Here is a 21,151-nt window from a genome sequence, read left to right as displayed (position 1 = left end):
AGATTTATTATTTTAGGTAACTTCGATCAAAAAAGTTTCCAAATATATCAAATGAAAATGCATCAAAGTTACACTACAACTGCTTTCAGTTTACCTGATACATGTTTTTAGATGCTATAAATATTAGTGAAAGTAAGTAAACACTTTCATATCGAGTATCGTAATGTCAATGCCCCAAAATTCTAAAATTCCAATAAATTCAGATATATTCCAATTTTCCTCGTATAGCTATTATAGCTATACGATGAGAGCTATATAGCTATAGCTTTCATCACTGAGAATCAGATTATATGTGTTAAAGATTAGGTTTAAAAGTAGTACAAATAAAAATCCTAAGCAGTTGCAGCGTTCCACTGTGAGCGCTATTAAAATGAAACAGCTTAAGAGAAATGAATCTTTGAAACAAACTGGTTATAACCCTTAAAGTCACAGTTTTTAAGAAATTAAACAGTGCATGTTTGGCCTGCCGATTTAAATTGGTGGACACAATTATTACCACTTTTTGGGGAGGATTAAGTTACATTAACTTACTGCAAAATACGTTCTTGAGTTTTATGGTGAAATTTAACACCACTTTGGATCCAGTTTAACTTTTACTTTGTGTAAATGTATTGGCTCTGTGTCTGTTCCTGGTATTTCATCATCATTGTTGAGCTTGTATTGCGTCTTATGTGAGACCCTCTCTCTGAGCACTTTATAAACATGGCAAAGAACTTACAGTATATCAACAATGATAAATTAGAATAATACATTTATATTAAACCGATATAACTAATTACAATAGTGATTGCAGTAAGCCTCATGCTTTGCAATGACTCGGTTATTAGTGGCTGTGGCTCCACTGATAGAGCATTTCATCTTCCAGCAGGTGGTTTGGTACATTGGTACTGCATCATTGTGTCAAAAAGTTTCCAGAGGCCTTATTCCGCCAGCATAGTGTGTCGGCTTCTTGTGAGTGTGTGCTTCAGTGTGACTGACCATATCAATTTCATTTAGACTGGTGAAGTGGTAAAAAAATGTGCTTAATGAACAAACTCTCTTTAATCTGCAATAATTTGCCATTAATATGATTAAGCTGATTTATTAGCGACAAGCACTTAAGTCCCAAAATTGAATATTTAAAGATTTTCATATTTTTTTCTTGAATTGAAATACAATCAACAAAGCCTGGACAGTGATCTCTGGTGTCCAAGAGCCACTACCCAAAAGCCAATGCTGATGTTATATTTCATCATGGTTAAAGCACATAACTACCTGAAATACCAAGTACAGAAGATTACTCAAGAACTCACTCAGACTTCACTTCACTTTCATCCAGTTTCTACAGAGAAACGTTCAGGGTCAATCAAGTGTACGGAGAGATGTGAAGTCCAAGTACTTCTTGGTTTTTTTAAACTGGATCTCACCAGTGTCTCTGTGGAGTTCAGTCATTTAATACATTTTGTAAAAAGGAAGGAACAGAAACTCCTTCACACGGTTGCATCAGTTTTGAAAATCCAAAAGCACATTCATTTTTGCACACGAGGTCACCCAATGAATAACATTTGTATTATTATCTGGTGCTGTGAGGCTTTATGGGTACACGACGTATCATTTGAAGGATTCAACTTTTGTGTCCGTTGGTTTACTTGAAGTCAGCTGGAAAGATTGTAACTTTTTAATCTGCAAGTATTGGAAACCTGCTGCTTTGTACCTTTTTGTTGGAGTGATGACAGAAAGTGAAATAACAGAGCTCAGGATAGTCCACATCTGCAACCTTTCTTACCAAAAGAACCTTTTCTTTTAGTTTTTTCAACCAAATAAAATTCATCTGGAGCCACTAAACATGTTTAAACCTTTTTTTTTTTTTTAAAAAAGCAGCTCAAAACATTGTAAAATGTCTCCATATCTGCCATGTCTTGAACATTTTATCACCTTTTAAAACAGTTTTTGTTTTTAAAATTTGAATTTTTACCCATTTAAGCAGCTTGACTTTTCAACTTTTCTTTAAAGCAATTTTACAAATTTTATTCTTTTTTTCCTGTTTTTATTTTCAGACATTTTTGGCCATTTTACCCATTTAGGATCTTTTTTAAATATATCCATATTTTCTCTTGGGTTTTTGCAAAATTTTTTGCGATATTAGAATAGATTTGTTTGGGAAATGAGTCTGATAAAAACGACCGGACTGGTAATATAATAAGCTTGAAATTTACACACTAAAGTTTTCCTTGTGGCAAATTTTAAAAAGTCAATATTTTATACCAAATCTGAACAAATAATATCAGCTATTACTGCAATCTCAGCCTTGTTGCGTTTGTCAGCTACTCCAGAGAAAGCTGTGTTGACGTTTTCGTTTAAATTTTTAGAATTTGCTTGGTGGGCTCGTGGGCCAGATTGCAGGTCTTACATAAGGTCTTAGGCCACAGGCCTTATGTTTGACACCCCTGATTTAAAATCAAAAATTTAACAGTGCTACAACATTACACTATAATCAGAACGAAAACAAGACAAAGCCCAGGATGACTTTGGATTTCAAGTCACACTCTTACAGATTCACGAGGGCAGAACAGGCCATCGCTTTCCCCATTTCAGTACTCTGCCTGAAAGGTTGCCGTGTTATGAACTTTTCCACAATCAGCACGTTCTTTACACAAGCTTCGAGTCATCTTTTAGAGCTTTATGTCAAGACGTCTCAGTCGCACTGCCTCCTCTTTCTATCCCATGGCTTAAAAAACAACAACCCACAAGGCGATATATAAACAACTGAACAATCTTTTATTTCTGGACAGTCACTCCGTATTATGACAAGAAGGTATGCGAACACACAGACACGCACATACATGGAGAGTGGTTTTAATCATTCCTATGTTCAAAAGGCAAGCGGTTACAGCAGAAAAATAATCAGCTAATTAAAAAAAAAAAACGACAAACAAATTTTCTTGCTTTCTGCAGTAATGGTTAACTTCACCCATAACCTCTTTCGTTAGCATATACTTGAGGAAAGTTATTACTATTTTACACAGATTTCTTTTTATATACATCGGCAAAGCCTGAGGGGGGGGGGACCACATGAAACAAACACACACGCACAAAAAAAGAAGAAGCTGTATTTACATTCTGAAGATGCACAACAGTTTGAACAATACTCTGTTCACGGTACAGGGGTTTGTGTTGGATTGATCAAATTTTCACACCCGTTTTATCGTAAGACCTGAGCGAGAACATACAGATGACAAAGAGAAGAGAACACAGTTTAAGTTCAACAGAGAATAGAGAGAATTATCAGTTGAATACCAGCCTCCCATATTCCTGCAAAAATGACTGCAATAAGAATTATCACTCCCATCCAACTTCAATGTGGAAAATCAAAGCACCGCTATTTGGATTTGCTCCGGGTAATTCTTACCATCCATTCAGAAGACGTTTCTGCACATTTCTTCCCATTCACGCTTTCACATAAATTTAAAAAAATTTTTTTAATCATGTCTCGTAATATTAAATACGAGGAAACAAGCTATCATGACACCTATTACAAACAACACAGGCAAGCTTATTAATAAGACACAGTTACAATAATTCTTTCACTTTTCATATTTTCAATTTTCTGTACACGATTAAAGGCTGCGTCTTTCTCTTCACACTCTTGACAGTCGCACACGCCACACAAACACGCCTGAATGAAATCGTTGTGAGTAAAAAACAAAGCAGAGCGTCAACACTACTGCCTCACCTTTCATGTGTGCAAGTGTACATCTTTAAAGTAAATACTGCAGGACTCTCACTTTGCACAGCCCAGTTGTCTGATGTAACTGAAGTACTACCCAGTCAGTAAGAAACTAAAGGGTGAACCTGTTTTCACATGCAGCGGTTAGAAAATACAGTCATTAAACATGAGCCGCTTGAAAGCCGCGGTCACTGTGGAGTTGTTTTAGTATCAAAAATGGTAACATTTAAAGTAGCATGTCCTGTCTCTCAGTGACTAAGCAGGAGGGCTCAGAGTCCAGGCTGTTTTCACACTCCCTGGGTTGCAAGAGGTGTTATATCTCACTGCGACAGTTTCCAGTGTGCTCTGAGCAGAGACAGTGTTTATGCATGATTGTAAATGTGTAGCCATGGACCAGTTGGGGGTGCTGAAAGAGCGCACAAGGCACACAGAGTCTACACCACCCCCTCGATGAAGCTGGTGTCCAGGTGAACAATGAGCATTCGGAGGAAGGACATCTCCTTGCGCGTGTTCTCGAAGATGATCCGCGGGTCATCGGACTGGCAGCGGAGACAGTTGGGAGCCATCACCATGGCCAGGTTGTTCACATCCATCTTTGTAATGGCGACGTTGGACGGCTGAGCAAATACCTGGAGGTGAACAGAGGGAAAGCAGTGAGATACAGCGCTGCATTTTCCTTTGATTATTTAGTTAGTTTAATTGTGAATGAACAGAGATTTTAGAAGGCTTCTTTTATGAGGCAAGTGTAACAGGGAATGAAAACAGCAAAACACTTAACATTTCAGTGTTAAGTGTTAACATTTCATAGCCCTGAGATTATTATTTTTTTTCAGTTTTCCATGGTCATCTAACTGCAGGGTGTATTCATCTCCAGAGTGTTAATCATTTCAACCTGCACAATGAAGACTCCCTTTGGGAGGATGGTGCTGTGCAACAAAAATACCAGAATATAACATGTAATATATGGATGAAATGACATGTAATTCTGTAAAGGCTTCTTCTTTTGCAGACTTCTGGATGATCCTCATCCTATCTACTCATTTTGGGACAGTCGAGCTGTGCTTTATAGAGTTCAAGTTGCACCCTGACTGTTTCTGCAGAACACAGTTTTTTGTTATTCCCCTATGCCACCACTGGTGTTTTATTACTTTCAGTTTGACTCCATTACTTTTTCATCCTCTCTTTTGAAGAACGTTTTTCTTTGCACACAAGGGGTATGTGGAAGTGATGTTTGAAATGGGCTGTATTCAAGAGCATCACAGATCTGCTTGCATGTTGTTTACCTGCAGAAAGTGGATGAAGTAGCAGAGAACCAGCCTGCTGAGCTCAGGCAGCGACTGCACCACAGCAATGGCTGCCACTGGGTCGTCGCAGTTGCTGACGCACTGCATGTAGAAGTTCATGGGGATGAGGGGCTCCTCCAGCTCACGATACCACAGTTTCATCAGAGAAGCTGAGGAGCGAGAGGAAGCATTTCTTTAAAAACAAAACTTCACACATACATGCGATTGAGCAACAAATATATATATATATAAAAAAAAAACTGTTCTCACCAGGAACATTGGGGTCAGAGAGATTCTCTGGGATCCTCCACTGGTCCACCTGGAGCTTCAGTGCGTTCACTTCATCGATGTCTCCAGGCACCCTGAGGAAACAGAAACACTACAGTTATACCCAGCAGCCACAAGGGGGCTCTCTCATTCTACCATACCTATTTGTTCATGGCCAGTGGCAAACCTATTACTAATGCACACCCAATTGGCTGCAAATGTGGCCCGGTGACTGAGAGCACTTGGTCCTTTGTTTGCAGTACTTGTTTAAACAAAACAAAGACAGACTGAACGTAAGATAACCAAACATCACACTCTCCAGGAAAAGCAGTTTCACAGGGAGATCTGTGTAGAGTTCGTCTGATGAAGAGAAATTTTGTTCTAAACAAGTCAAGATGCTACAGAATTAAATTTGCTGGTGGAGTGGGCCTACAAAAACACACAGTTGTGAAGCTCCCACATGCTTGTAAGCTTAAGCAGTTCTGTAAACACGCATCATGAAGTATCAAATTAAACAGAGCTGGTCTCAGGAGAGCAGCGGGGCTGTGTTTGTTCTGTCTGCTGTGTGTACTGTACACAGGGAGAGCCCACTTATAAAAATACAGGGCTGCAAGAGACCACACACATTTGTTTATACACACTGTACATACAAAACAGCACACACACTCACATGTGCAGGACATATCTTTTAATTTCCTAGACTGCACCTCTCTCAGACTGTGCTAGTCGAGGCATGTTATTGTGCTGCGTGGGTCTGTCTTACCTGAAGATGCCCTCTGTCTGAGCCCCGCCCAAAGCCAGGACGTACTGGGAAAGCTGAACCTGCACCCAGGGCAGCTTCCTGTCTGGGAAAAGCTCACTCTGCCTCTCCATCACCTCCTCCAGGGAGCTGCCAAAGAGGGAGGGAGTTACGATGGCCCGTCGGCTGTGGTCGATCTCTTCTAAGGTGGGCTTTCGTAGACCCTGAAGGGGAAGAGATGAGAGCAAAGCAGAGATTTACTACATAGTACGCTGAGGACTATGATGCTAATCATGGCCGTGCAGCTGTAGTATCATGACTGGGTCTGTGTTTACGTCTCGAACTGTGACTCTGCCAGCACACCTGTAATTATGTCTCCCTGGTTCCTCGGCTGACTCAGGCAAGAATTGCAACTTCCAGACTGATGTGATCTATTTTTATCATGTGGAGGTGACATATTTTGATCGTGCATCTAAAAGCTTTCCTCTTACCTTTTTACCACCTGTGATTGCCACCTTCTGCAGCTTCCGATAGCAGAACTTGGCATATGTGCTGATGGGAAGACCTGACAGGTGACAGAAGATTCACATTCAGGACTGAAGAACAAAGGAAAACCCAACAAGAACCAATATCTTTGTCATATCCACAAAGACCCCCGAGTAAAACCCTTAAGCGTGAGGCATTACTGAACAAACAAAATAATAAATGACTTAAATTCTTTCCCACAAAGGGGACAAGCAGATGTTTTTTTTTCCCACAGATGTCAAACAGGGTATGAGAGGCTGGCAGTGGTAATTGGAGAGACATGTTGACAGTGTGATTCTGGCATATGGGGATTAGAGCGCGCTGGGCTAAACTGTCAGGCTGAGGGAAGATTTACTACTGTTAAACAAAAGCTTTGGAGACAGGATCCGGCCTACACATCCAGCACTCAGGTGATTCATCAGCATGCATCAGACACAAAGGCCTCCGGAGAGGATATAAAACATAGACCCTCCTCTTCTGCTACCTGCCCTAAGCTGCTACTGAAGTTCTCAGATCTTTTTATGAGTGGAGATGTGGTAAAAGATCATCAGCGGCTGGAAGCGCGGAACGATACAATCTGTCCCTCAATGTGTTCCTACAATTCTTAAAAAAGGAAAAAAAAAAAGAAAAAGACAAGCTGATTGTTCAGTCTCATAATAAGAAATTATATCATCTCCATCTTTGTTTGCTGCGATCACACAAAACAAAAACGAACTTCTCCTGATGTCTACCATGCTCCTCTCAGGATCAGCTACCTCAACCAGGACCAGATGGAACGTTTCAATGCGACTTGAAAAAGTAAGCACACTTCCCTTTAAGCTCCTGACAGAGTCCTCAGATTTATGGCAAACAGGTGACTCCTTTACTTGCTGTTGTGCCGCTAATCTGACCACATCTGACTATAATCATGTCTAATTAGAGAGATCGTACCAATTATTTGCCCTTGATCTTGGTCCTATTTTTCCCCCAAGGCTCCCAACGTGAAGCTTACTGGGGGAAAAGTAAAAGTGCACAGCCCCTCTACAGCAGTGAGACAAAGGGATTTGAACACAATTGGTGGTCTATATTTACATCAGGTTTGATGGAAAGAAAACAACAACAACCAGGCAACCAAAGCCCGGGAGAAAATATGAGCTCATTAGGAGCTTGAGTGTACTGAACCAGTCTGAGAACAGTATGACACCTGTCTGCTCATGGGCTGAAGCTAAACTTAACAACAAAAACACACAGCCATTAAAGGATGTGGAGGAGACAGCCTCTGTCTGGTCGGAGCTGTTGTTTATGAGGTGCTCCTCCAAGTGCTGGTTGAAACCGGCCCGCTTCATGCCCAAAGCCTGAAGGAGTCTCTTAACACCACAGCAGGCCTCAGACTCAGGCTGGAGGCCTCCGACTCCCAAGTGCAACTCCCACTCCTGCTGCTCACAGCTGCCTGTTGCGCTGCTCACTGACTGTGTGCTTGTCCCAGCTCCTCCATCCATCAAGCAAACAGCAGCTCACTGTATTGTACCGTTTTACTGCCTGTTGGCGGTCATCGGGATACTTCTCTCCAAAGAATTAGTCAGAAATATTCGGTAGGCTTTCTGACGTCTTAGTCAGCTGGAGCTTCCCCAACACAAAGCGAGACGTCTGACTCACTGAGGCGCAACATGTGAGGCCACCGCAGCGGCCCCTGCTGCAAGTTGATCGGGTTCCTCTCTGCTGACATCATCATCAAAAGTGGCAGTATGGGGCAGTCTAATGAGGACACGTGCCGATGAGCAAGGACTCCGGCCAGAGAGACCAGTGCTATGAATCACAGTGTGGTCCTTTGTGCGTGCATAGACCCTTCAGAAATTCTCATCCCACTTGTTTTTTATTTTTATCCAGCTGAGCTTTCTGTGAAAACCATTCATTGTGTCTCCACGTGCATCATCTGACAAACTGCTCCATGCTGAATTTTCCATCCCTCTTGAAGTGGTCAATCCCCAGGGATCAATAGGTTTGATTTGTAATGGTTAGCACTGTTTCAAAAGTCAAGTTTTGAAGAGAATAGAAAAAGATCTTTGGGACTCCCGTGCACCTACATCAAGTGGTGTTCAGAAGATAAGCTCATGGGGAACCACAAAGATGAGTTGTTTTTTTAAAAGAAGTATTTTGGGCTGTGCACAAAGTGAGCAAAAAAAAAGTACCTTCTTCTTCATCCGTGTTCTGTTTTCGCTTCTTTCTGGACTTTGAGTTCTTCTTCAGCTTTAACTCCTGTTGTTCCAGTATGAACTGAGTCACTATGAAACAGAGGATAGCAAAGGTCAAATTCCTGGTGTTCCGATACATTAACTCGGGGATAAGAGTGACATTATCATCATGAATAACACTGTGGATGCTCTTAGTGACTGAATTAAATATATACATTCAAAAAGTAGAAGATCAGAGAAGAACATTTGTGTTTGATTGATAAAATAGAAGACTGATAAATGGACTACAGAGCGAGTTACAGCAGAAAGAAAGGTGACCCACCGTCTTGCTCAGTCTGAGACTCACATTTCTTGTCGCTGGTGGGCTCCGTGTGTCTCTGAATGTAGCCTTCCAGGTAGCAGCGGAACTTGGGTGACGGGGCAAAGAAGGCCATACTAACAGCCATCAGCTCCCAGCCTGCTGCCAAGCTCCTGGGGCTGGAGTTACCAGTGGTCTGCCTCACCAGTTGCACGTACAGCTCGTCCCGAAGCCCCGGCATGTCCCAGCACTTGGTGACGATGAGCAGAGCGCAATGGCGGCGGTCGAGGCGCGATGGCCGGTCTCCCATGTAGGCCTGCACGAGCTTGAACATCTCGCATGCCTCCTTCCTGATGGCGCGGTTGCTGGTCACCAGCATGGGCTTCTTGATGGAGCCACGGTTCCAGGACAGCATGTTGGCGATGGAGACGCGTCGTCGGAACAGTCCTTGCGTGTGCATGTTGAGGTGCTTGCTGGCCCAGTCCTCCATGCCCGTGTCGGGAGGCGGGGGCTGCCGCAGGGTGGCATAGGAGAGCTGGTAGGCAGATCCTCCTGCTCTTCCCCCGAGCCCATCACCTCCCTCTCTGTTGTCATGGTTGGTAGGGCGGTGGGGGCCCAGCGAGGCGGTCCGTCCGTCCACCATGCCTTTCTTCCTGCTCTCCAGCTGAGCCTGCAGCTCTAGGGTGCCCGCCTGCAGGAGAACAATAAGTGGACATGAGGCAGAGTAGAGCAGGAAGGAGGCTTGAGGAGATACAAGGGGGTGAGGTGAGAGTGCAGCAGAGGTACAAATGTGTGTGAGCACAGCTGCATTTCAACAGTGTGTCACACTGAGAGCAGGGCTGCTTTCCGCCTACTGAGCTCTGCTCTGCAGTGCTGGAACTGGAGAGGGGAAACTGTTGCAAGATAGGCACATTCATTTCTTAACGCGAGAAAATAATTCTAACCGGGCGGAAAAAAAAAACAAAAAACCTTCTCAAATCCCTGTGGACCCTGGCCTCAGCAGCAGGTGAGCGCCTAGTGGCACAACAGACCTTTACCCCGCGTCTCACTTCATACCAAGTTCACCTCCACTGCAAACACTAAACTATGCTCCACACAAGAACTCCCTGTGCACCCTGAGGTTGAGTTTATGACTGTAAAGAGCATCTCACATCCCTTAACAGGGACAGCCAGTAAGTCAGGTATGCTCTACAAACAGCCAGCAATAACAGACATCTCCGAGCCAAACTCAGAGCTCAGACCTACAAATGGAACATAAAGTACATTGACATGTCTTTCAGTCAAAGTCTAAAGTAATATAGAAGTGATGAGTGCCAGAAGAACTGGACTTTAGATTTTGGTTTCTTAATCAAATGGAGCAGAGCTGAGGTTTGGCTCCACTCAGCCGTTGAAAACTGATGTTTTTTTAAATGAGCGACAGAGGTCAGCTCCAGAAGATCAAATGCAACAACGCAATAGATCACATGTTTAACTAGGCAAGAGGACATATGCTGTACAACTTCTACTTGAATTAAAGTGGTTTAAAAAAAATAGCGTACAGACACACCATCAAGCTGTGGTAATTTGGCCACACTATACATTTAAGACACAACAGTGTTACCGTGGAAAAGGCTCATAAAACAAAACGCATTCATGGAAAATGGCTGGAGTTTCACTAGATCCTTTGAAAAGTTAGTTCAAAGGTCTTTCAGCAAGAACAGAACATTCATGTCTGGAAAACACAGAGCTGCTCCTACATAGCAAACCGTAATCTGTGAGTGTGTGTGCGTGAGTGATATAACAGCACGTCTGAAGAACATTCCAGGACAGACTTAGGGGGCCCGCTCAGTGCTCCTTGGCTGGCGTGAAACATGCTAGATCAACATTGGTACCAATAAGCCTCGGTACCAGCCTGCCACCCTCTTCCTCCACCTCAGCTCCCTGCCAATCCACAGCCATATGGGCCGCAGCGGCCCTCCTTCCGGACCAAAGGAAGCTATGTCCTGAATCTTTCTGTCCTGGCAAGGGCCCCAGATGGCCAAGCGCAGGACTGGCATATGAGTATACAGTACCTGCGGTGCAGGGCAGATGGACGGTGGTAAGAGGATGACAGCTATTGCTGGGACTGTGGCCATAACAGTCAGCCGTGTTCAGCTTCCTCACAGTCTAATTTTGCGCTGACGTTTAGGCACTCATGCCTGGAATGTAAGAGGCATTACTTGCAAAATGCTGGGGGTTTTTTCCGCTTCTTTTACAAAGAGACAGATTAGCCTTCTTGTTTTTTTCCCAGAGGTCCCTGTTGCATCAAACATTCATTATTATGGGGCAGAGGTGGAGTTGGATGAATACTGAACTATATCGTCGGGTGTGTGGGATGTGATTCTGTGACAAAGGCGAGATTTGAAGATTAGAAATAGATTATAAATCTTGCTCCACATTCTGCTCATTATATAAGCATTTGGGAAATCAAACAAGTCTTTGATCCTGAATCATGTGCACCTTTTGTTGGCATCAGCCATGTCACAAATGATCCATTACCATGTTCCATGTGCGTTTTAACACACTAACTCAACAAATAACAAATGTGTTGGGCTTTTGAAGCCCTAATTTGCTGGTATTGTGTGAGAAATATTTGTATTCAGCCAAACAATCTGTCCATTGTGCCACTCATAGCTCTCTAAGGAATAGAAACACTTGGCAATAAAAAAGCAGCAGCTAAAATGTCCAACTTACAAGCCATGCTTCATTTAAGCATGGTTTTGCCTCATTTAATAGTGAGACTGAATTCTTCTGTAATCTGATAAAGAATCTGTAGAGATATCAGTCATCAGAGCTCAGCCAGACCAAACAAAGTATAATCCAGGCAAACCTGCTGAGGTACACAGACCACACAAATAAACAGGCACAGTTGAGCTCTTAATCAGCGAGGAAAGTACCAAAATATTGGATTAGTTAAAATGTCATGTCTTTTGGTCTCTCTCGACATAAACAACAATTTCACTTCTCTCTTATTGCTTCACATGCTTCACATACACAAAATGGGGGTGTGGTTACCTGGGAGGGCGGTCCTGGGGTCTCTGGAGAGGAAAGGCTGGCCTGGCTAGTTATACTCATCTCCAAGGTGTCCACTTTTTCATAGGTCCTTTTTTGCCTTCCTTGTAATTCCAGCGGTGTCATGGCAGGGTTGCCATAGTTACTTGCCACTTTCAGTGACCGAACGGCACCGTTGAGGTCTTCCCGTGATGCGCATCTACCTGCCGAGCCTGCTCCCCCTCCTCCATACCACCTCAGTGAGTCTGCGGGGGAGCGTGTCCGAGGCGGAACACTTCTCTCCCCCATATCGGGATCTAGTCCTGCTCTCACTTCCCTCATGGTGTTGGAGCGGCTTACCACCTCCCTCATCTCAGCCATCAACCTCTCATTGAGGGCACACAGCTCCCCGCTGCTGCCTACTGACCCCGGCCTACCGCCTGCACCTCCACCGGCCCCCACCCTCCTCCTGCTTTTTCTTCTCAGACTCGGAGACGGGCCCGTGGAGTAGCCAGAATCTTGATAGTTGGCTGTGGCCTGTGGAGTTGAAGAGGGGAAGTCCTGAGAGGCCTGGCTGCTCTGCCTGCTGTGTCGTGCCTCCATGGCACGCTGTACAGTGGCCTCCAGGACCCGCCAGTTTTGTTTCTTGTCCAGTGAACTTGGGCCTGCATTGCCTGGCTCCCTGTCCCTCAGCTGACCCCGAGCCTGCTGCAAAGAGTGGGTTTGGGGCTGTGGTTGGGGCTGGGTTTGGGGATGGGTTTGGGGCTGGGGCTGGGGATGGGGATGAGGATGGGGCTGGGGCTGGGGATGGGGCTGAGGTTGAGGTTGTGTCAGGACAGGGTCCTGTCTTGAGGTAGGGGAAGAGGCCCGGGTGGGCACAGGGGAACTGGATAGATGTCCTTGTTTGGGGTCCACATTGATCATGTGCTTGATGCACTCCAGACCAGCGGGGCTATAGTCAGAGGACGAAGGGTTCCTCCTGTGTCTGGATGCGGGATGAGAAGATCCAGGGTGCTGCAGGTGTCTGGGTTTTTGCAGACTGTGAGTGGGTGTTAATCGAGACAGAGGCTGTCCATTGTAGAGGTGCGCTCCCTCTACCTCCATGTCTGTTGGGGGTTCATCATATATGGGACTGTCTGAAACTGGCTCATCATAGATTGGGGCAGTGCAACCGTACTGGGGGGAGATGGGGCGTGGTGTGCTGGTCTGTGACCTGTGAAGGAGAGGACTTGGGTGGCTACTGTCCAAGGTCACCAGACAAAAGCTGCCATTGCTGGCTTTTCTCAGGTGATGGGCCTGACGTGTGTCACCTGACATTTTGCCTGAGGGGGCAGTTTTATATCCCTGGGGAGAATTTAAATGTCCTCCTTGGGCCTTGCTGCAGGAAGGGTGAAGGGTGAAGGTATTGGATTTGCTATGTGCACCGGGCTGGAGGTGCTGCTGCTGCTGCTGCTGCTGCTGCTGCTGCTGCTGCAATGCTGTGCTGGGCTGGTTACGGTTCATGCTGTTCACCTTCACCAACATGGCTGCCTTAGATCCCGGAACTGGTTGCCATCTTTGGGAGGCATCCCTGTAACAGAAAAAACACATAGATAATAAGATCTGGCTTTAGTCAAAGCACCTAAGTTCTGCACACACAAAGTTTCAATAAACGGCCAAAAGTCAACAGACAGCTTCATAAAAGCCCCATCATCACATGCAGTCAAACGCAGGCACAGAGCCACTGGCTGCTTTTCATCTGTCCTCAAGCATCCAAGGCAGAAAGGGCTGGGCTGGGAAAAATCAACTGCAATCCACAAATTCCTTTCCAAACATTTCACTGACCTCCAAACACAACTCCATTTTTAGTCTGGCGGTCATAATAACGTTGTTGAAGCAATGAGACAATAACTCCTCTGTGTGTTGTGCAAACCAAGCTACTAAAAATACTGAGCGACTGACATCTCACTGAGAGACATCCACAGTTCTGCATATTTTGGGTGATTCAGATGTGTGAAAAACATATTGACTTATATCATCCACGTAACAGTAAATACCATTTATGTATAGAGGTGTGACAGTACAGACATTTCACACAATTATTGTGAACACAATTACCAGTTACGATAGCTGTCACCGAGGGAGTGGCTTTTGTTTTTCTTGAGGACATGTTAATATTAACTTTTGCTTCAATCTTCAACAAGATTAATTTGAAATCTTTCATTTTCTAAATGGATGTAGATAAAACATTTTGGCAGAGAATTATTCATTAAGAACATTTTTCATCTCTCTTACTTTGTTGTATAGTTAATGTAAAATAAAATCCTTTGTGAATTTAAATAACGCCACTAGACAGGTCTCTTCTTCCATGTTCTCAGTTAATCAAAACAAACATGTAAAAATATATTGGACCGAATTTCACAATTCTATCAAAGTTTGATAATCTTGCATGTTTTTCAGGATAACATTTTGGAGTACTAATTGTTGAACATGTTACCACATATCAAACTGGAGTGACTGAACACTTGCCCTGTGAAGCAGCAGATCCGGAGATGTGAGGGGAGTCGACATTGCACTAGTTTACAGGCGAGCTCCTCACCCAGGTCCAAAGGTTAAACCATGAACCTGTTGCTTGAGTTACTCGGCGAACTTCAACGCCAATAGCAAACTGCTAATCCCAGCATTGTAAAACAATCTGCTGTCAATCTGGTCACACTGCCCTGGTCCGCTGCCCCCCACTCTGCTGCCACTTCATAATCTTCCCCTGCAATCAGTTTTTCTACTCCTCAGTCAAACCTAAACTTGCCCTCTCTCAACCAAAGCGAGGGTCTCCAGCTGGTGTTGTGGCACGTATGGGCACAGACACAGATGGTGCCGATTCTCTGCGAGACACGTGTGAAGAGACTCAGAATACACAACCTCAGTGCACTTCCTCGCTTAATCAAGGGTCAAACAGGTAAAGAAGTTCGAAGGCAGGCAAAGCGGACTTACCGGTACCTATCCCTCCCTCCAACTGCTACTTAGCATTCAGTGGGGTAATTAATGACATCAAAGCTGATTGCCTCATGTCGAGGTAAATCCAAACATAAACACAGATCAGTGCGGAGTGTTGAAAGGCTTCCCTTTTTCCAAGAGCACGAGGAATCAGTTGAGAGTTGGGCTGTAACGGCAGGAAGAGGACGTAAGGGGGAGGAGAGAAAGAAGCGAAATGACCCCCCTTTTCCTCCCACGTCTCTCTGGAACAATGCTGAAACAATTCCCCTGAGGTTGCCGAGCCAACGGCAAACTTCCTTTTACTCCAAGCTGCAGCATGGCATTCTCTCTCTCTCTCTCTCTCTCTCTCTCTCACTCAGGACACTGTATCACCCCTCCCTCGATAGTGAGTCACACCACCTCAGCCGTTTGAATGTAAACAGCTTCTCATCTTCAAACAGCCTCACGGATTTGCCATCAAGGCAGAGCCCATAAACAGTTGGGTCTCGGCCACCTGGCAGAGTACCAGAACCTCCGGCCCCCATCCAGAGGCCCCCCGACTCACCAAACAAGACAGTTTACTGCCTGAACAACACACAACACGTAGACAGACACGTGTGAAGGCAAGCTCTGATGGATGGGATTCACCCCAAACTAAACGCTGTTTAGTTCTTACAAGCCAGTGTGAAGTTGCATGGTTACACAGGGTGGTCGATGGGGTTGAGGGGTGACGGCTGTAAACATGTGAAATCACTGTTTGGACACTTTGAAACTGTGTGTGTTTTCACGCTCTGGTCTTGTTAAGCCAGAGGAGGGGATGCAAAAGCTACAAAATCCACTTGACTGTTCAACGTTGCTAAACTCACATGAGAAGCCTTTTCTCGTGACTGGACTTCATATAAAGAACCACAATTATCAAATCTGTGCCCAGTAACCACAGGCAAACCAAACGGTGGTGCTGCTCACATGTAAAACATTCTCTGGGATATGTGAAAATGCCCACTGTAATAAAACATGGGTTCCTGTAGCGTGGGTGGGTGACATGTTTTGTGAGTACTGACCCTGACATAGAGGTGACTACTGCTTCCTGTCTGGGGAGGTCCTTTGGAGGGCTGGAGAGAGGGCTTCCCTATACGCAGTACAAACAGGAAATGCTTAACGTCGCGTTCACACGCTGCTCTCAGGAGGAAGAAAGCTTATAGTAAAATTAACTATATTTGACTTTATAATAAGGAAATTCAACATCCTTGAACAGTGGAAAAATGTCAGTTATTGAGACCATCACTATGGTGTACAGTTTCATCATTAAAACTTGGTTTGTTTGGCTCACTTTGATGAACTCAAACACTGGGCAAAATGCTTGCATCCACTGGTTAAACCTAAAAGATTTCCGAGCTCTGATGTTTGCGACAAGGACGTTCCTGGCGCTTACGACTTTTGTTGTTGTTAAAAGCAAAATTGGAACATGGCCTTCAACTACCCCAAAAAAGGAAAAAAGCCCATAAAACAGTCTCAGAATTTAGCATGGTGTATTCAGGCTCAATCTATTCAATGAACTTCCTGAAGCACTTCCTTCAATAAAGTGAAACATAAGCATATCCTGGAGTTATTGCTGTGATTACATTATCTGATTATACTGACTATATGATCACAGCGTCCCTGGGTAAATTATATCAAAGTGGCCTGAGCGTGACTAACAGCAGAAGTAACATTCCGTGCCGGTTAATATTCAAATACTGGAGTTGAATGTGGTTGCACATTGCTTCAATGGACTGATTACACGCCAAACTTGCACTTTCATTGCAAAATGGATTATCCTCAGATTTACATGGTGCCATTTTGAAACTCTAGTTTACTCAAACACTGACACACGAAAGATGACCGTTGTCTAATGGCACTGTAGCCCCAGCTACCTGACAGGTGAGCTTAAAGTCAATGGATTTTACCCATAGAGCACATGTTAGCACTTTAGCAGACTCAATGAGTCAGTCGCATTCACCCACTCACACTGCAATGGTGACGGCTGCTAAGCCAGGTTGCTCACACACAACAATGTAATGAATCAAAGCTCCTCTACAGACTGAGACACAGCCATCCCCAATACCTTGTTCAGGAGTAAAATGCAAATTGATTAAACCAACTAATATTTATAATGCAGACCAGTCAGACATTGGATGTTTAATTGTTAAGCAACTTATTGTACACATCCTTGGTTTTCAAACACTAGATTTTGATTAGCTTTTTAACTTGATCATTAATAGCACTTACTTGCAATAATAAGCGAAGACAAGAGCTTCAACTATCTAAAAGAAAACAGTTGTCGAGATTATTAAAACATTCAGTCATATCAGAGGTAAAGTCAATATGATAATATATAGTATAGGAGGGTCATTATTATCATACATTAGGGTTCAAAGGTTACCCTAAAGCCAAACAGAAAGCTGTGGAATGTATTTAATACAACATGTTCTGTTCCCATTCACAGCATATTATATGCAACAATAACTTTTATCACCACGGCTGTTATCTTGCATGTCCCAGCTAAAACATACCTAGATGACATTAGTAGTCAGACTCATCCTGCCCCCTAGGGACTATATGCATCTCTTGATGTTGGGAGAGTGGGACTTAGTCAAGCAGTGTCTTTATTGTTTGGCTGCTATTGTCCTGGTCAGCCTCAGCATTGGTCTAGTATCCACCCCACCCCGCAGCACTGGCACATTATGTTGATGACCAGCAGGGAGTGTAGTGTGATGATCATCGCCAATGCATGGAGGCCAAAGCCAACCCCAACAACATGGCTGTACAGTGTCCTAAACCTCGATTCAAAGCCTCTAATCCCATTACACAGCTAGAACAACACTTGCATATCAGTATAACCCAGGTCAACAAAACAAACTGCGATTCCAAGCCCTAAACCAAAACAGACACAAAGGCAATGCAATGGTGAGAAAGTATCTTAACTACAACAGTCTTTGAGGATATTTGGTGGCATTGGCGATTGTTTTGGGGTGGAGGAAGAACAGAACGTTTCCAGACAAGAGAGGATGGTGCGAGGCTGTGTAAATGAGAAGGGGTGGGAATTAGTCGTGGGAGAGTGCAGCGAGGGAATGGGCGGGAAGGCTGGAATTCCTCAGGGCTCATTCAGAGGGCTTTGTGTCAGAGGAGAACCTCACACAATGCATGGCTGTGCCATCGTCATGGAGATGCCTCCCTCAATGACAGCAATGGAGATCAAGAAAAGCGAAAAATAAGATCCATCGTCAGGATCCAAAGTCGGTCAGGCAAAGAGACTCTTACGTAACACTGAGCAGACCTGGACTCCAGTTCAACCACAATGGAAGTTGTTTAGAAAGGGTGTGTTGCCTGCAGGTAGTCACAGTCAGGTGCTGAGGGAAAGATTACAGACAGAAATGTAACTCGGGGAGGTAAAAAGACATGACAGATATCACTGGAAATGTGAGATGAGCCACATTTTTGTGCTTCCAAACGGATCATTTTTATGTTCAATTATCTTTCAGACAAGAATGAAGTGCACCTCCCACAGACCCACTTCCAAAACCTGTCTTCATTCAGAGCCTGCAGCTAGCATGTGACCCTTAAAATACAGAAATGCTAGATAAAACAAAGTTAGCTGCTTTTCTCAGAACAACTTGATAATCTGATTTTCTTCAGAGGCAACAAATGAACTTAACGGTCAGCAAGATTTAATTAGTCCCAGCAACATACACAGTTGCATCACAGTTTTCTGGATCTTCCTGTGTCAGGTTCTACTATGGGAGGGCTGCTGTAAGCACATGTTCCGTCTGCTTTCTTTCCTGCCAGGAATCATGGCTGTTGGAAAAGCCATCAGCTGAGTAATTTTAGCGGACGGAGATATGGATTTGGAAGTTCTTAAATATACCTCCTGGGAATAGCCGGGTCTAAAAAACAGTGGTTATTATTAACAGAGCCTGGACAGGAAGAGGATATGAGGTCGCCTAGGCCAAGCTTCTGCTACACAAACACCTCGAAGCACCGACCAATGGGATCACTACGATACGCGTAGCGGAAGGAAACTGAACGGACAAAGAAGATTCGTAATGACAAGGCTGCATCCATTCTGCCAACGTTCAAAGCTGACGTGTCCGTCTGCCATGAAAACGCCAAGTCCAGGCTTGAAGCAAAGCTGGTGGCATCCCAGTTCCTGTAAGACACCTCCAGAGAGACAGCTGTCCCGCAACAGCTGAACTGACGCACCTCCCTCCTCTGAGCCGAGATGTCTACCAGCTGCGTCTGCGGCTCCCGTGGCCCGACTCAGAGGAGCGGCGGGCCGGGTCAGAGGACAGCCGCTGGGATTGTTCTGAAGAGACAGGATGAGGCCGAACCCAAAGAGTGGATTCCAGAGAGACCCGCCTCTGGAATCTGAAAGTGTATCTGCAGCGCTTTTCGTTAGGACGCGTCTAATTATAGACACCGATTGTATGACATTATTAAAACCGTAAACAGATACACAAAAAGTCCACGCATGTGTGCGTGCACGCATAGTGTGACACAAGTGTCAGTTATACAGTACGTTAAGGATCACAAAAGAACAATTAAGAGATCATAATCAAAATGATCATTATTATCATAATTATGGCTTTGCTAAAATGCCATAATTATGATAACAGGTTTTGCATTGCTAAAATGTTCGACTATAAAAACTAAAATAAAGTCAAATTAGCCGTATTTGTTGTACTATCTTGTCAACATTTGTTATTTTATTAGTCTTCAGTTTAGATATAGATGGGATTCATTTTACTATTTCAGTAAAGCTAAATTACTGATCATTTTAATTCATTGCTTGGTGCATGCATTTTCTAGATGATGAACTTTTCTAACTTTATAAAAAATAAGTCAAATATAGGTATAAAAACTAAACACACAGTATGAGCAGAAATGTAAAAGTTTAAATAACTGGACAGTATATAATAATGTATAGGGCTTTTGATTTAAAACGAAGACCTATATATATATATTTTTTGTCTGATTCTTACTATCGTAAAAATGTAAAAGCAAACATATGACATCAATGTAATCCTCCGAGAGGAATAAAAACCTCTGAAGCGCTGTCTTCCGCCATCTTTACACTGACCCAGAACAAATCCCCAATGAATACTCGGCTGCTGTTTCGGGGACACTGCTGCTAACTTTGGCTGATGTTGGTTACTATTTACTGAAGGAGTTTTTCCAAAACACTGAAACGCAGTTGTAGTCAGTGAAACGTTGAAACTGTAGTGCTAATCACGGGAAAACCGTTTCATCCCCGATAACATTGCGTGTCCCTTTCAAAATATATGAATGTGAAAACTATTAATGCACTTAAGATCAGCATTTATGAATGCTGAGCACATGAGCTGAGGTAGGCTGAGCTGGATGCCCTGCGGCCTGTTCACATGTGGTGGCATTGGTTCTTCATGAAAACATAGAAACATTTTCGTCACACCACAGCACCACAAAGAGAGTGAGATAGCGTACAGAAGATATCTAGAATACAACAAAAGAGGTTTAGGAAACACTGATTTAGTGAGACACAAATCTATGTCATCTTGTCCCTAAGATAACCATGAATTTAAAAAAAAAAAATACAGAGTTCACCTGCAGAGCAGCAGCACAAAAAAGGCCCAGTGTCAGACCAAAGCCAGAATCACAAGTTCAGTATGCTGGAGTCTTTTTTTGTAGAGGAAAAAGAAAGGCAACCTTTATTATTACGAGCAAACTTGAAACACAGTGTGAGAAATGAGTTTACCACACCAGCATTGTCGAGATAAAACACGGCCTTCAAGAGTGCATAAAAATGTTGTGGCTAAGTCCTCGTAGTAGCAGGGGATGAAAAGTATAGGAGGCTTTGGTCTCACAATAAACATCCACACAATGTGTGACTCGTTAAAATCTTCAAGCTTTATCTACCCCATAAGACGCTCCTTCGTTTCCTAAATAAACCCACTGGTGATTTCTCCCACATGACTCACAGCCAGTTAGTCACAGGCACAAAGCGGGAAGCGGGTCTCGTTTTGGCTTTTTTATACTTCTACTTTCATAGTTTACTTTTTAAGAAAGTCTCTTATAAAGTTCCCCAAAACAGAAACTGAACGAGATATTTCTGTTTTCTCAGACTTGTCCCGTTTGGGGAAGTGTTGACTTCTTTTAGTTAGTTTAAAACACACTGGCTTCACACAG

The 21,151-nt window shown here is 43.8% G+C and overlaps 1 protein-coding gene across 1 annotated transcript in view; it reads right to left on the bottom strand.

Moving 5' to 3' along the window:
* Nucleotides 1–2,735: 2,735 nt before the first annotated feature.
* arhgap46a (Rho GTPase activating protein 46a) overlaps nucleotides 2,736–21,151 on the bottom strand; it is a 32,403-nt gene continuing 13,987 nt past the window's right edge. Inside the window, exons 3-10 of the mRNA XM_080461632.1 lie at nucleotides 12,023–13,568; nucleotides 9,014–9,680; nucleotides 8,689–8,781; nucleotides 6,487–6,560; nucleotides 6,020–6,219; nucleotides 5,260–5,351; nucleotides 4,990–5,159; nucleotides 2,736–4,335 (exon numbers count right to left, since the gene is read on the bottom strand). Of these exons, the coding sequence (XP_080317758.1) occupies nucleotides 4,141–4,335; nucleotides 4,990–5,159; nucleotides 5,260–5,351; nucleotides 6,020–6,219; nucleotides 6,487–6,560; nucleotides 8,689–8,781; nucleotides 9,014–9,680; nucleotides 12,023–13,568 (3,037 nt within the window). The 3' untranslated portion in view covers nucleotides 2,736–4,140. The remainder of the gene's footprint in view (nucleotides 4,336–4,989; nucleotides 5,160–5,259; nucleotides 5,352–6,019; nucleotides 6,220–6,486; nucleotides 6,561–8,688; nucleotides 8,782–9,013; nucleotides 9,681–12,022; nucleotides 13,569–21,151) is intronic.

The sequence above is a fragment of the Lipophrys pholis genome (genome assembly GCF_963383615.2).
Source record: "Lipophrys pholis genome assembly, chromosome: 4".
Lineage (NCBI taxonomy): Eukaryota > Metazoa > Chordata > Actinopteri > Blenniiformes > Blenniidae > Lipophrys > Lipophrys pholis.
Note: the sequence above shows the minus strand (reverse complement) of the source record. Positions and strands in the feature narration are given on the sequence as shown.